The sequence below is a fragment of the Triticum urartu genome, chromosome 4A, assembly GCF_056163025.1.
Source record: "Triticum urartu cultivar PI428250 chromosome 4A, HENAU_Tu73, whole genome shotgun sequence".
Lineage (NCBI taxonomy): Eukaryota > Viridiplantae > Streptophyta > Magnoliopsida > Poales > Poaceae > Triticum > Triticum urartu.
Window position 1 is genome coordinate 122,788,143 of NC_141876.1, and position 17,166 is coordinate 122,805,308.

At 51.8% G+C, this 17,166-nt stretch overlaps 1 protein-coding gene across 1 annotated transcript in view; it reads right to left on the reverse strand.

Moving 5' to 3' along the window:
- Positions 1–630: 630 nt before the first annotated feature.
- LOC147975064 (uncharacterized) overlaps positions 631–17,166 on the reverse strand; it is a 29,163-nt gene continuing 12,627 nt past the window's right edge. The window contains exon 2 of the mRNA XM_087520258.1: positions 631–711. Coding sequence (XP_087376384.1) covers positions 631–711 — 81 coding nt within the window. The remainder of the gene's footprint in view (positions 712–17,166) is intronic.

The following is a 17,166-nucleotide window of genomic DNA, read 5'->3' on the forward strand; positions in this document are numbered from 1 at the left end:
GCGGTAGGAGTTGCTCTGGTCGCGGCAGTCCTGTCGACGAGAGGAGACGTGCCGTGGTTGCGTGACCTCCCTGATCGCGGTTCCATGCGTCAGAGGTTCTGCCAGAGTTCGTTGTCTGGTCAGAGGATCCGTCCGGCAGCTGGCTCCAGCTCCCCCACTTCTTTGCCGACGAGCTGCCGGCCTCCGCTCCAGGCGGGCTCTAGCTGCAGGCGGACGGTTGCTGCAGCCGACCTTCTTGGGTCACGGTCGAGGTCTCCGTCGCAGGCAACATTGCTATGGCCCGTGGTTGGAGGACGTTCACACGCGCGGCCTGGGCAGGCGGTGCACCCTCAACTTCAAGTTGGATGGCGACGCGACCCTCTTCGAGAGGGTGTTTGGGGAAGATGGCCGCCGCGCCGGATGCTGCCCCGAGGTGAACAACGGCGAGGAGGTGCTCGGCCTTAGCGATGGTCGGGATGAGGAGGAGGACAAACCCGTTGGCCGCGCCTCGTCTGGCTATGGCGGCTCCTCCCTTGGCGATAGTTCCAGTGGCGGCGGCCTTGATCAGCCGCCACGCCGCTGCGCCCACTTCGAAGGTGGTAGCGGGTCATCTTGTCGCCGCGCACAGGTGAAGCGCGAGGAGGGGTCCGACTAGACCCGGGACGTCGCCAAGGCCCCGTCCCTGTCAGCTGCTGCAGGGGCGAGCGCCGCTTTTGTTATGTTCCCCTTTCCCTTCATGTATCGGAATGAAGTCAGCATGGGCCCAGAGGGGCGTCTATCGAACCATAACTTATTATCGTTATGCTACGCTTGTTGTTTCAGTGTTGTGCAGCTATTTTGTGCATTTGGAGCGCCCTCCTTGAGGGAGTCCTGGATTAGGGGGTGTTCGGAAAACCGGACTATACCTTCAGCCAGACTCCTGGACTATGAAGATACAAGATTGAAGACTTCGTCCCGTGTCCGGGAGGGACTTTCCTTGGCGTGGAAGGCAAGCTTGGCGATACGGATATGTAGATCTCCTACCATTGTAACCGACTCTATGTAACCCTAACCCTATCCGGTGTCTATATAAACCAGAGGGTTTTAGTCCGTAGGACAACGAACACATCAACAATCATACCATAGTCTAGCTTCTAGGGTTTAGCATCTTCGATCTCGTGGTTGATCTACTCTTGTACTACCCATATCATCAATATTAATCAAGTAGGACGTAGGGTTTTACCTCCATCGAGAGGGCCCGAACCTGGGTAAAACTTCGTGTCCCTTGCCTCCAGTTACCATCCGGCCTAGACGCACAGTTCGGGACCCCCTACCCGAGATCCGCTGGTTTTGACACCGACATTGGTGCTTCCAGTGAGTGTTCCTCTGTGTCGTCGCCGTCAGGCCCGATGGCTCCTACGATCATCGATAGCGATGCAGTCCAGGGTGAGACCTTCCTCCACGGACAGATCTTCTTCTTTGGCGGCTTCGCACTGCGGGCCAATTCGCTTGGCCATCTGGAGCAGATCGAAAGCTACGCCCCTGGCCGTCAGGTTAGATTTGGAAGTTTAAACTACATGGCAGACATCTGCGGGGACTTGATCTTCGACGGATTCAAGCCACTGCCGAGCGCGCCGCACTGTCACGACGAGCATGATCTAGCTCTGCCGCTGAACAGTGCCCTGGAGGCCGCACCCGCATCGGCTCCGACCCTTAATTCGGAGCCAACTGCGCCAATCGAGGATGGGCGGTTGGATGCCACCCCGAGGGCTGCGACCCCAACGGTGATTGAGCCGAACACCATCCCCGTACTCTGCGAGACTCATGACTCCAAGGAGCCGGACTCCTCTCCGGACTCCGAACCCTCCACGCCCCCACCAATCGAATTCGATTGGGCGCCGATTATGGAGTTCACTGCCGCAGACGTCTTTCAGCACTCGCCTTTCGGGGATATCCTGAAGTCACTGAAGGAGATGATGAAGAACCAGCACCTACTAGGCCCTGGAAAGCCACCTCGTCATATGACATATACATGGTGGACACCCCAAATGAGGGAGATGGCGATAGAATAGCGGAGGATGACCCCACTAAGAAACAGCCTAAGCGCCGGCGTCAGCGGCGCCGCTCAAAATCCCGCCAAAACAAATACGGCCATTCCAGCACGGGAGATAGTAATACTCCAGAAAGTGCCGAAGAAAACCCCCTCCAGCAAGACTTAGCACAGGAGGATGGAGAAACCAGCCCTCATGAGAGAGCGGCAGACAGAGAGGTCGAGGACAATAATTATATGCCTCCCTCCGAAGACGAGGCAAGCCTCGACGACGACAAATTCGTCATGCCAGAGGATCTCATCGAGCAAGAGAGTTTCCAACGCAGGCTTATGGCCACGGCAAGAAGCCTCAAGAAAAAACAGCAACAGCTTAGAGCTGATCAAGATTTGCTAGTCGACAGATGGACTGAAGTCCTTGCAGCCGAAGAGCATAAACTCGAACGCCCCTCCAAGAGCTACCCAAAGCACAGGTTGCTACCCCGATTAGAGGAGGAAGCACTTGATGCGGCCGACCGGCCACCTCGTGGCCGCGACAGAGAGGCCTCCCGGCCCTCCACTCAAGCCGCACCCTGTACCAAGGCACGGGAATATGCGCCGGACTTACGAGACATGTTGGAGGACAAGGCAAGGCAAACACGCTCGATCTACGGATCGCGTGGGCGCCCCACGGCTCGAGACGGTAACCGTCACGCCGGCCACAAATTCGGCAGGGCCGAACACAGCTCATTGGAGCTACGTCATGATATCGCCTAGTACAGAGGTGCCACACACCCACTATGCTTTACAGACGAAATAATGGCACAACAGATCCTGCGATATGGATCGAGGATTATCTCGTTCATATCCACATGACCCGCGGCGACGATTTCCACGCCATCAAATACCTCCCACTCAAGCTTAAAGGACCAGCTCGGCATTGGCTTAACAGCTTGCCAACAGGATCAATCAGTTGTTGGGAGGACCTGGAAGCCGCATTCCTCAACAATTTCCAGGGCACTTATGTGCGACCCCCAGACGCCGATGACCTAAGTCACGTAATTCAGCAGCCAGAGGAATCGGCCAGGCAATTCTGGACACGGTTCCTAACAAAGAAAAATCAAATAGTCGACTGTCCGGACACTGAGGCCCTAGCGGCCTTCAAGCACAATATCCGTGACGAGTGGCTGGCCCGGCACCTTGGACAGGAAAAGCCGAAATCTATGGCAGCACTCACGACACTCATGACCCGCTTTTGCGCGGGAGAAGACAGCTGGCTTGCTCGTAGCAATAATATGACCAAGAACCCTGGTAATTCGGACACCAGGGACAGTAGTGGCAGGTCGCATCGCAACAAGTAGAAGTGCCGCATTAACGGCAACAATGCTGAGGATACGGCAGTTAATGCAGAATTCAGAGGCTCTAAATCTGGTCTGCGGAAAAAGCCATTCAAAAGGAATCCTAGGGGCCCGTCCAGTTTGGACCGAATACTCGACCGCTTGTGCCAGATACATGGCACCCCGAAAAGCCGGCCAATCACACCAACAGGGATTGTTGGGTGTTCAAGCAGGCAGGCAAGTTAAACGCCGAAAATGAAGACAAGGGGCTGCATAGCGATGACGACGAAGAGCTCCGGCCGCCGAACAACAGTGGATAGAAGGGTTTTCCCCCACAAGTGCGAACGGTGAACATGATATACGCAACCCATGTCCCCAAAAGGGAGCGGAAGCGCGCGTTAAGGGACATATACACGATAGAGCCAGTCGCCCCAAACTTCAACCCATGGTCCTCCTGCCCGATCACCTTTGATCGAAGGACCATCCCACTAGCATCCGTCATGGCGGATTCGCCGCATTGGTCCTAGACCCAATTATTGACGGATTTCATCCCACTAGAGTCCTTATGGACGGCGGCAGCAGCCTGAACCTGCTTTACTAGGATACAGTGCGGAAAATGGGCATAGATCCCTCGACGATTAAGCCCACCAAAACGACCTTTAAAGGCGTAATACCAGGTGTAGAGGCCAACTGTACAGGCTCAGTCACACTTGAAGTGGTCTTCGGATCTCCGAATAATTTCCAAAGCGAGGAGTTAATCTTCGACATAGTCCCGTTTCGCAGTGGTTATCACGCACTGCTCGGGCGAACCGCATTCGCTAAGTTCAATGCGGTACCGCACTACGCATACCTTAAGCTCAAGATGCTAGGCCTACGAGGAGTAATTACGGTCAATGGAAACACCGAACGCTCCCTCCGGACGGAGGAGCACATGGCGGCCCTTGCAGCGGATGTACAAAGCAGAATGTCCAGGCAGTTCTCCAGTCCGGCCACTAAACGACCGGACACCGTCAAGCGCGCCCGGAGTAACCTACAATAAGACCACCAGGCATGATCCGAGCAGGCGTCAATAGTTGGGTTTGCCCGGCTCCTATGTTTTGGTGCCTTACGTTCCGCTATATCGGCTAAGGTAGCACTAGGAGAACCACTGCGATTGTGCCCCAGTTGAGCTGGGTCGAGCACCTCAGTGGAGAAAGCTAAAACTGACTGTCATGATGAAGCGAGAGCTGGTCGCTGTTCGAGAGGTTTTTCGAGTCCCTAAAGACTTATGCCGCTTAGGGCGAGGAGCCGGCTCTATCCGGCCAAGGCGTGGATAGTGCCCCGAACTCGGTCTTCCGAATACCAGGGGCATCGCCGAAATTTAAAATTATAGAATTCTATGGCTAAGTGAGTGTTCACGCATTATAGTCCGATTGCCTTGTTCGTTGGGCGGAGCGCCTCCCTCGAAGGACCCAGACATGGGAAAAAGAGCGCTCAGGTTTATCCCCGAACACCCCAGCACTAGCGGCATGGGGGCAGAAGCCGACGACTCGCCATCTCTCAGAATTGATAAACAGCCGCACAAAAGGTAATATTTTAAATTCCAACAGCATTGCTTAGCGCATATAAACAAGTTTTCAGCGCACAAGACAAAACAAGCAATTTCACTCAAAAATTACATCCCTAGAACATTCATCCGCCACAAGGCAGGCACCCTTCAGAACATCCTTACAGTAATTCTCGGGCATGCGATGCTCTTTCCCCGGCAGTGGCCCGTCCTTTACCAGCTTCTCAGTATCCAGCTTGCCCCAGTGCACCTTAGCATGGGCAAGGGCCCTACATGCACCTTTAATGCAGACGGAGCGCTTGATGACTTCGAGCCTTGGACAGGCCTTCACCAACTGCCGCACCAGCCCGAAATAGCTCCCAGGCAGAGCCCGTCCAGGCCACAGCCGAACAATGAGGCCCTTCATGGCCTTTTCGGCCGCCTTGTGGAGCTTGACAGTTGTTTCAGCTGGTCGCTCAGGGGCACGGGGTGTCCGGCCTCAGCATACTGAGACCAGAACACCTTCTCTGTCGAGCTACCCTCCTTGGCTCGATAGAATGCGGCGGCATCGTACACACTCTGGGGAAGATCTGCGAACGCTCCTGGAGAGCTCCGGATTCGGGTAAGTAACAAGTAACTCATGTTTATGTGTTTGCTTTGCATAAAGAATGCCTTACCCGCCTCTATCTTCTTCACCTCATCCAACTCCTGGAGGGTCTTCTGGGATTCGGCCTTGGCAGACTTGGCATTTTCAATAGCCACCGCGAGCTCGGATGCTCGCGTCTTTGAGTCAAGCTCCAAACTCTCATGTTTTTCCATGAGAACCTGGAGCTCTTGCCGCACCTTGCCAACCTCGGCCTCATACTTCTCCCGCTCGGTGCGCTCCGAGGCCGCCCTCTTCTCGGCCTCGGCCAGCACCTGCTTAAGGGTCGCCACTTGAGATGTGGCCCCTAAAATAGCCACGATAATCCTGTCATTCTTGGCAATTGCACCTTTTTATATATATTTAAAAACAAGGTATTTCTTACCTTCATTGTCCTCGAGCTGCTTCTTGGCACGCTCGAGCTCTTGCTCAGACCGCTCGAGGTTTTGCTTTAGCGTGTCCACTTCCGCAGTCAGTGCGGCGGACACAAGCAGGGAAGCCTGCACATGCATATTGACTCATTTTTGTTAGACTCCCGCGAATTCTATTTGATCCTCTATTCGGCTTTTCTTCCCGAACGCCAAACAGAGCATCAAGGGCTACTGTCTATGCGGTACTATTATTTACACATTCTTTACTTACCTCAAAGCCTGTCAAAAGGCTAGTACAAGCTTCAGTCAGTCCGCTCTTGGCGGACTGAACCTTCTAGACCACCTCACTCATGATAGTGCGGTGCTCCTCGTCGATGGAGGCGCCTTGGAGCGCCTCCAACATATTGTCCGGCGCCTCCGGTTGGACGGGGGCCGCCGGCACGGTGGACTTGCTCATCTTGCAAGGAGGTCCCCCGCCGGACTCTGGAACCTTTGAAGGTTCCGGAGCGGTGTCCGGCCTAGAGCCGTACTTGGAGCCCTGAGGGGTTTCATCCTCTTTACTCCTGGAGTCCGGGAGGTCGCCTTGTGACGCCTCCTGGACCACCTCCTCCTGGCTTGGAACCTGTTGGGACAACACTTCGGTGTCATCCGTAGGGCGGGGGAGGAAGCCGTCGGAAGCGAGTTCACATCCGACAAGTCCAGTGAGCCGCTCGACGACGTGTCGAGCCGGTCTTTGGGTGGGCTACATAAACATATTCGACATAAGGGAAAGCTGTGCAATAAACGAATACTATGAATTACTCTGGTATCCGGATACTGACGATTTTGCCAGGGGCTTGGCCCTGGGCTGCCACTCCTCTCCGCCTTCGGCATCGGTGGAGTAGTCCGGAGGAGGGGTTTTCCCCTTCTTGGACCCTCCGGCCTCCCCAGAGAGGGCGGCCTTCCTTTTCTTCTCTCCTCCCACTGGAGGGGGAGAGTTCTCCTCTTCTTCCTCCTCGTCTTCACGGGAGGAATGCACCTCGGAACCATCGGATGATGGATCCGACACCTCCTGGCACCGGGCACTCTTTTGAGTCCCCGCGGCCTTTTTTGGTGCCTTCTTCTCCGGCACCACATAGGGTGCCAGAACCAGCAGCTTCGCCAAGCGAGCGTCCGCTGGGCCTTCGGGCAAAGGAGCCGGATAGTTGATCTGTCCAGACGTCACCTGCCAATCCTATCAAAGGTAAGGGAGCTTAGATCCCACATGGAGTCAAACTATGAAAAACTGATACCCTGTAAAAGGAAAAAAGACAGCTTACCGCGAGAGCGTGACGCTGCGCACTGAATCCGCGATCCTCGGTAGTGGATGCGGGAGCCTCAGCGCCTTTGAAAAGCACCTTCCAAGCATCTTCGTACATCGTGTCGAAGAGCCTGCTCAGAGTTTGGTGCCGCGCCGGGTCGAACTCCCACAGGTTGAAAGCCCGTTGTTGACACGGGAGGATCAGGCGGATGAGCATAACCTGGACTACGTTGACAAGTTTGAGCTTCTTGTCCGCCAGGGTTTGGATGCATGTTTGGAGTCCTGTCAGCTCTCCTTTTTTACCCCAAGACAGGCCCGTCTCCTTCCAGGAGGTGAGCCGCGTAGGGGGTCCGGATCGGAACTCGAGGGGTGCGACCCATTCGGTGTCGCGCGGCTCAGTGATGTAAAACCACCCCGATTGCCACCCCTTCAGGGTCTCCACAAAGGAGTCCTCGAGCCATAGGACGTTGGCCATCTTGCCCACCATGGCGCCTCCGCACTCCGCCTGGTTGCCGCGCACCACCTTCGGCTTGACGTTGAAAGTCTTGAGCCATAGGCCAAAATGGGGGCGGATGCGGAGGAAGGCCTCGCACACGACGATAAATGCCGAGATGTTGAGGACGAAGTTCGGGGACAGATCGTGGAAATCCAGGCCGTAGTAGAACATGAGCCCCCGAACAAATGTGTGGAGAGGGAATCCCAGTCCGCAGAGGAAATGGGGGAGGAACACCACCCTCTCATGGGGCCTAGGGGTGGGGATGAGCTGCCCCTTTTCGAGGAGCCGGTACGCGATGTCGTTAGACAGGTATCCGTCCTTCCTCAACTTTTTTATATGTCCCTCCGTGACGGAGGAGACCATCCACTTGCCTCCCGCTCCGGACATGGCTGGAGGAGGTTGAGGTGGGGAGTGCGGACTTGGGCGCTGGAGCTTGAGTGCGCAAGAATGGATAGGCGAAGGAGGAAGAAGGCGTAGGTGAAAAGGTGGATCCTTATCCCCTTATATGGGTGGACGCAACTACATGTACCCACCAGCCTGGTAAAACTCGCTTATCTCCAAGCGCCGTAATCAATGGCGCGGTTGGGTAACCCACGCCCGTATTGATGAGAATCCCGGGATAAGGGGACACGATCTCTGCTTTAACAAGCTGTGCCAAGGAAACCGCCTCGCATAATGCGCTGAGGTGGGATAATGAAATGACTCGAATAAAGGCTTGGCCATGGTGTGTCACGCTACGGAATACGTCAGCAGATTAGATTGGTGTAAATATTATTCTCTCTATGGCAATATGTTGAAACTTATTTTGCAGAGACGAACACTATCTTTGTGTTCAAAATCTTCTACGAAGTACTTGGAGGAGGAACCCACCTTGCAATGCCGAAGACAATCTGCGCGCCGGACTCATCATCATTGAAGCCTGGTTTAGGGGCTACTGAGGGAGTCCTGGATTAGGGGGTGTTCGGATAGCCGGACTATACCTTCGGCCGAACTCCTGGACTATGAAGATACAAGATTGAAGACTTCGTACCATGTCCGGGAGGGCCTTTCCTTGGCGTGGAAATCAAGCTTGGCGATACGGATATGTAGATCTCCTACCACTATAACCGACTCTATGTAACCCTAACCCTATTCGGTGTCTATATAAACTGGAGGGTTTTAGTCCATAGGACAACGAACACATCAACAATCATACCATAGGCTAGCTTCTAGGGTTTAGCCTCTTCGATCTCGTGGTAGATCTACTCTTGTACTACCCATATCATCAATATTAATCAAGTAGGACGTAGGGTTTTACCTCCATCGAGAGGGCCCGAACCTGGGTAAAACTTCGTGTCCCTTGCCTCCTGTTACCATCCGGCCTAGACGCACAGTTCGGGACCCCCTATTCGAGATCCGCCGGTTTTGACACCGACACTCCTCCTCAAGAGCCGTTTACTTCCTCATGTCCATCTTGACCTTGTGGTCTGTGATTGCTCAGGAACTGCGAAAAAAATTGGTAGGGAGTTTTGCCAGGAGATTTGCCGTTCACCCAAGCCTTGACCCGGCGCCTTGTATCGCGGTACCCGTGGGGCATGGATTAGGAGAGATGCGCCAGCTTTCGGGATCGAACGAGGGTGGCTCACGAGGAGGCAAAGAGAATAAAAATGCTCGCGAGGGCAGCTGCCAAGCCCCCCTCGTGAGGTATGCGAGAGAGAGAGGGAGATAACACGAGCGAACCAGAGCCGGAAAAAGCGATAAGAGTCGAGGGAATCGAATCAGCAAGGAACACCAAAGGCAAACTTCGATTAAGGAAAAGCGAGCCAACAGCGGAAAGCAAATGAAAAGCCACGTCCAGCACCTAATCTAGTCTTCAAGTCTTCTCACCAGCGCGGAGCTAAGTGCTGCCACTAGGCGTGGGAGGGAGCCCCGGGGCCTGAGGCCGGCGCTTCTGAGACTCTTGGGCGTGTACAGCCCCACTCATTATTACATGAGAGTGTCACGGGCGGCGATTCTTCACAGGCACCGGGCCTTCTTCATAGGCTCTGGGCATTGCTTCATGGGTAGAACCTCCGGAGGTGCTGGATGTTCCAGGCGTTCCGGATAGGTATCCCATCCTGCGTCTCCAGGCGCGCGGCGCCAGGCCTGGAGACATGGACGACCCTGAACGGGCCCTCCCACACGGGTGAAAGCTTGTGCAGCCCTTCCCTAGAGAGGACCCGCCTCAGGACGAGGTCGCCCACCTTGAGCATCCTGGAGCAGAAGTTGCGGCAGTTGTATCGCCGCAGCGCCTGCTGGTACCTTGCCGCCCTCAGTGCAGCTTCGCGACGACGTTCCTCCCCTAGCACGAGGTCCATCCCCCGCGTGGCGTCCTACTGTGTTTCATCGAACGCCAGGACATGTGCGGAGCGATGCCTAACCTCATGAGGAAGGACTGCTTCAGCTCTATAGACAAGGAAGAATGGGGTCTCGCCCGTTGGTTTGGTGGCGGTGGTGCGGATAGACCATAGCACGGACTGGAGCTCATCGTGCCAGCCCCTGCCACAGGCCTCAAGCTTCTTCTTGACGGTCCTAGTCTTGAGGCCTCTCAGGACCTCCGCGTTGGCGCGTTCGGCCTGACAGTTGCTCCGGGGGGTGCGCCACTGAAGCATAGCAGATCTGCGTTCCAAGGTTAGCACAATAGGTTTTGAAAAGGTTGCTAGTGAACTGCGAGCCGTTATCTGTGATGATGCGGTTGGGGACTGAGGGAGTCCTGGATTAGGGGGTGTTTGGGTAGCCGGACTATACCTTCAGCCGGACTCCGGGACTATGAAGATACAAGATTGAAGACTTCGTCCCGTGTCCGGATGGGACTTTCCTTGGCATGGAAGGCAAGTTTGGCGATGCGGATATTCAAGATCTCCTATCATTGTAACCGACTCTATGTAACCCTAACCCTATCCGGTGTCTATATAAACCGGAGAGTTGTAGTCTGTAGGCAATCAACTCCATATACAACAATCATACCATAGGCTAGCTTCTAGGGTATAGCCTCCTTGATCTTGTGGTAGATCTACTCTTGTACTACCCATATCATCAATATTAATCAAGCAGGACGTAGGGTTTTACCTCCATCAAGAGGGCCCGAACCTGGGTAAAACATCGTGCTCCCTGCCTCCTGTTACCATCCGGCCTAGACGCATAGTTCGGGACCCCCTACCCGAGATCCGTTGGTTTTACACCGACATTGGTGCTTTCATTGAGAGTTCCTGTGTGCCGTCACAATTAGGAAGGATGCCTCCTCCCGTCTTTAAAGATGGCGCTGTTGCTAAGGGAGCCTTGGCTATCGGCCAAACCCTCCGGCTAGGTGGTTTCCTCATGACCGCCTGTTCGGCTGTTGCGCCGACGATGACCTCTTGGGTCATCAAAAGCAACCTACATGTCAGCTCGGAGCTCGTCGAGCAGCTAGATCCAATGGAGCTCTCTTCCGTAAACGAGCTCTTGGATCGCATCACCTCCCTGGGGGTCGCTATGGATTACGACCAGGTTGGGCTTAAACCTGATCTAAGAGAAATTAACTCTCCCCAAGTCACCCACCATGTTGCCGTGGTAGAGACGCGGTGCGGCAACCCTTCATCTATTTTAAGGACTAGCTACGTCCGAATTCCCGACACCTCCAAGCCGGATACCCGCGGAGGGGGAGATATAACTCAAGACCTGAGCTTAGTATCAGGCAACGGGCCAGATTCACTTGACAACATCCAAGAATCCGAACTTTAGAGTTCGGAAACTCTTCGGCCTCCGAATCATGGATTGGGTGAGGTTTCAGATTCAACGACACCCGCCCACCCAATCATAAGCGATCTCTCCCAAATCAGGCAGAGGCCTGAGGAAACAGTACATCATTACTGGGCCAGATTCCTCCTGGTTATGAATAGGATAAAGGATTGCCGTGAGGAAGACACAATCTCAATTTTTTGCGGTAATTGCACGGATAAGGGAATCCTTAACGCCGCAAGTCGTCGTGATATCACATGCTTCGCTGACTTGGCGTCCATAGTACAAAAATACTATGCGATGGAAAGCACCTGGAAAACCGAAATAAATTTTTGGGATAATCCGGCCTTGAATAGTAATCCCGTCCGAACTAAGAGGGTGCATCATCACAGGACACCCGGGATAAACACCAAAAAGCCAAAACCCTTTACAGGGCATGGAACCATACTGGAAAGATGGCTTGATGGACCCTGTAGAATTCACAGTACAGAGGACACCACACCAACTCACAGCCTTAGAGCATGTTGGATACTCCGGCAGGTGGCCAAAATCGGCGAGGACCTCTTAATTCCGAAGGACGCAGAAAGGCAGCCCAAGGACACCAGTACCGTTCTCACAGTCTTCGAGACTTTCGCATCAAACAATGTGTGAAAAAGAACACTTCGCAGCCTCGCCGAAGTCTATCAAGTTGCAACAATAAATCCATGGAGCGACACTGCCATTACCTTCAACGCAAGTGATGAACCTAGATTCCAAACAGCCCGAGCACCAGCCGCATTGGTCCTCAGTCCCATAGTGGACGGCTTTCGCCTCACCAAGGTGCTCATGGATGGAGGCAGCGGACTGAACCTCGTTTATGAGGAAACCCTTCAAAAAATGGAAGTAGACTGGAACCGCGTCGAGCGAAGCAGAACAACCTTTAGAGGAATAATCCCTAGTCGGGAAGCGCGCTGCACAGGAAAAATCACACTAGATGTGGTGTTCGGCACGCCGGATAATTACAGGTCTGAAGAAGTCACGTTTCAGGTGGCCCCGTTTAAGAGCGGACATCACGCTTTACTAGGGTAGCAAGCATTCGCAATCTTCCAAGCAATACCCCATTACGGGTACATGAAGCTTAAGATGCTCGGGCCGAATGGAATTATCACTCTAGCTAGTGATCCGGACATAGCACTCCGCGCCGAAAACAAGACGGGCGCATTAGCCCTTGAGGCGCTATCCGAAGCCTTAGCGGCCGAGGAACTGACTGCGCTGCGCTCCACGGTTAACAGGGATGATGTGATACTCGATAAGAGATCCAAATCCACATCCTTCAAGCCAGCCGATGAAATAGTCAAATTCCAGGTCCATCCAATGGACCCCAATAAAACAGCTTCAATCGGGGCATGACTGAACCCCGATGCAGACGCCGCACTACGAGAGTTCCTACGAGAGAACTGGGACATCTTTGCCTGGCACCCTTCAGACATGCCAGGGATCCCATGCAGGCTGGCCGAACACAGCTTAAATATCCTAAAAGGATTTAAACCTGTCAAACAAGTGTTGGGGAACGTAGCAGAAATTCAAATTTTCCTACGTGTCACCAAGATCTATCTATGGAGTCATCTAGCAACGAGGGAGGAGTGGATCTACATACCCTTGTAGATCGCGCGCCGAAGCGTTCAAGAGAACGGGGTTGATGGAGTCGTACTCGTCGTGATCCAAATCACCGATGATCCTAGCGCCGAACGGACGGCACCTCCGCGTTCAAAACACGTATGGAGCAGCGACGTCTCCTCCTTCTTGATCCTGCAAGGGGGGAGGAGAGGTTGATGGAGATCCAGCAGCACGACGGCGTGGTGGTGGAAGTAGCGGGATTCCAACAGGGCTTCGCCAAGCGCTGCGGGAGGAGGGAGATGTGTCATGGGAGGGAGAGGGGGGCGCCAGGGCTTAGGTGTTGCTGCCCTCCCTTTCCCCCACTATATAAAGGGCCAAAGGAGAGGGGGTGGGGCGCAGCCTTGGCCCTTCCTCCAAGGAAGGGTGCGGCCAAGGGAGGAGTCCCACCTCCCCAAGGCACCTAGGAGGTGCCTTCCCCCTTTAGGACTCTTCCTTTCCCTCGATTCTTGGCGCATGGGCCTCTTGGGGCTGGTGCCCTTGGCCCATATAGGCCAAGGCGCACCCCCTACAGCCCATGTGCCCCCCGTGGCAGGTGGCCCCACCCGGTGGACCCCCGGGACCCTTCCGGTGGTCCCGGTACAATACCGGTGACCCCGAAACTTGTCCCGATGGCCAAAATAGCACTTCCTATATATAATTCTTTACCTCCGGACCATTCCGGAACTCCTCGTGACGTCCGGGATCTCATCCGGGACTCCGAACAACATTCGGGTTACTGCATATACATATCCCTACAACCCTAGCGTCACCGAACCTTAAGTGTGTAGACCCTACGGGTTCGGGAACCATGCAGACATGACCGAGATGACTCTCCGGTCAATAACCAACAGCGGGATCTGGATACCCATGTTGGCTCGCACATGTTCCACGATGATCTCATCGGATGAACCACGATGTCAAGGACTTAATCAATCCCGTATACAATTCCCTTTGTCTAGCGGTACGATACTTGCCCGAGATTCGATCGTCGGTATCCCGATACCTTGTTCAATCACGTTACCGGCAAGTCTCTTTTACTCGTTCCGTAACACATCATCCTGTGATCAACTCCTTGATCACATTGTGCACATTATGATGATGTCCTACCGAGTGGGCCCAGAGATACCTCTCCATTTACACGGAGTGACAAATCCCAGTCTCGATTCGTGCCAACCCAACAGACACTTTCGGAGATACCTGTAGTGTACCTTTATAGCCACCGAGTTACGTTGTGACGTTTGGCACACCCAAAGCACTCCTACGGTATCCGGGAGTTGCACAATCTCATGGTCTAAGGAAATGATACTTGACATTAGAAAAGCTTTAGCATACGAACTGCATGATCTTGTGCTAGGCTTAGGATTGGGTCTTTGTCCATCACATCATTCTCCTAATGATGTGATCCTGTTATCAATGACATCCAATGTCCATGGTCAGGAAACCGTAACCATCTATTGATCAATGAGCTAGTAAACTAGAGGCTTACTAAGGACATGGTGTTGTCTATGTATCCACACATGTATCTGTGTTTCCTATCAATACAATTCTAGCATGGATAATAAACGATTATCATGAACAAGGAAATATAATAATAACTAATTTATTATTGCCTCTAGGGCATATTTCCAACAGTCTCCCACTTGCACTAGAGTCAATAATCCAGTTCACATCGATATGTGATTAACACTCAAGGTCACATCCCCATGTGACTAACACCCAAAGAGTTTACTAGGGTCAATAATCTAGTTCACATTACCATGTGATTAACACTCGATGAGTTCTGGGTTTGAACATGTTATGCTTGTGAGAGATGTTATAGTCAACGGGTCTGCAGCATTCAGATCCGTATGTACTTCGCGAATTTCTATGTCATCTTGTAGATGCAACTACTACGCTACATTTGGAGCTATTCCAAATAAATGTTCTACTATACGAATCCAGTTTAGTACTCAGAATAATCTGGATTAGTGTCAAAGTTTGCATCAACGTAACCCTTTACGACGAACTCTTTTACCACCTCCATAATCAAGAAAATTCCTTAGTCCACTAAGGATAACTTTGACCGCTGTCTTGTGATCCATTCTTGGATCACTCTTGTACCCCTTGACTGACTCATGGCAAGGCACATTTCAGGTGCGGTACACAGCATACTGTAGGGCCTATGTCTTAAGAATAGGGGACGACCTTCGTCCTTTCTCTCTATTCTGCCGTGGTCGAGCTTTAAGTCTTAACTTCATACCTTACAACTCAGGCAAGAACTCCTTCTTTGACTGATCCATCTTGAACACCTTCAAGATCATGTCAAGGTATGTGCTCATTTGAAAGTACCATTAAGCGTTTTGATCTATCCTTATAGATCTTGATGCTCAATATTCAAGTAGCTTAATCCAGGCTTTCCATTGAAAAACACTTTCCAAATAACCCTATATGCTTTCCAGAAATTCTACGTCATTTCTGATCAACAATATGTCAACACCATATATTCATCAGAAATTCTATAGTGCTCCCACTCACTTCTTTGGAAATACAAGTTTCTCATAAACTTTGTATACACCCAAAATCTTTGATCATCTCATCAAAGCATACATTCCAACTCCGAGATGCTTACTCCAGTCCTTAGAAGGATTGCTGGAGCTTTGCATACTTATTAGCATCTTTCAGGATTGACAAAACCTTTCGGTTGTATCACATACAACCTTTCCTCAAGAAAATTGTCGAGGAAACAATGTTTTGACATCCTATCTGCAAGATTTCATAAATAATGCAGTAATCGCTAATATAATTCCAACAGACTCTTAGCATCGCTACGAGTGAGAGAGTCTCACCGTAGTCAACTCCTTGAACTTGTCGGAAACTTCTTAACGACAAGTCGAGCTTTCTTAATGGTGATACTTACCATCATTGTCCGTCTTCCTTTTAAAATCCATATGTACCTAACAGCCTTACGACCATCAAGTAGTTTTTCCAAAGTCTACACTTTGTTTTCATATATGGATCCTCTCTCGGATTATATGGCCTCGAGCCATTTTGGAATCCAGGCCCACCATCGCTTCTCCATAGCTCGTAGGTTCATTGTTGTCTAGCAACATGACTTCCAAGACAGGATCACGTACCACTCTGAAGTAGTACGCATCCTTGTCATCCCACGAGGTTTGGTAGTGACTTGATCTGAAGTTTCGTGATCACTATCATAAGCCTCCACTTCAATTGGTGTAGGTGCCACAGGAACAACTCCCTGTGCTCTGCCACACATTGGTTAAAGAGACGGTTCAATAACCACATCAAGTCTCCACCATCCTCCCACTCAATTCTTTCGGGAGAAACTTTTCCTTGAGAAAGGACCCGATTCCAGAAAAAATCCCTTATTGCTTTCGGATCTGAGACAGGAGGTATACCCAACTGTTTTGGGTGTCCTATGAAGATGCATTTATCCTCTTTGGGTTCGAGCTTATCAGCCTGAAACTTTTTCACATAAGCGTCGCAGCCCCAAACTTTTAAGAAATGACAGCTTAGGTTTCTCTAAACCATAGTTCATACGGTGTCATCTCATCAGAATTACGTGGTGCCCTATTTAAAGTGAATGTGGTTGTCTCTAATGCCTAACCCATAAACTATCATGGTAATTCGATAAGAGACATCATGGTATGCATCATATCCAATAGGGTGCAGTTATGATGTTCGGACACACCATCACACTATGGTGTTCCAGGCTGTATTAGTTGTGAAACAATTTCCACAATGTCTTAATTCTGTGCCAAACTCGTAATTCAGATATTCATCTCTATGATCATATCATAGATATTTTATCCTCTTGTCACGACGATCTTTCAACTTCACCCTGAAATTACTTGAACCTTTCAATAATTCAGACTCGTGATTTATCAAGTAAATATACTCAATATCTACTCAAATCATCTGTGAAGTAAGAACATAACGATATCCACTACATGCCTCAGCACTCATTGGATTGCATACATCAAAATGTATTACTTCCAACAAGTTGCTTTCTAGTTCCATTTTACTGAAAATGAGGCTCTCAGTCATCTTGCCCACGTGGTATGATTTGCATGTCTCAAGTGATTCAAAATCAAGTGAGTCCAAACGGTCCATTTGCATGGAGTTTCTTCATGCATATACACCAATAGACATGGTTCGCATGTC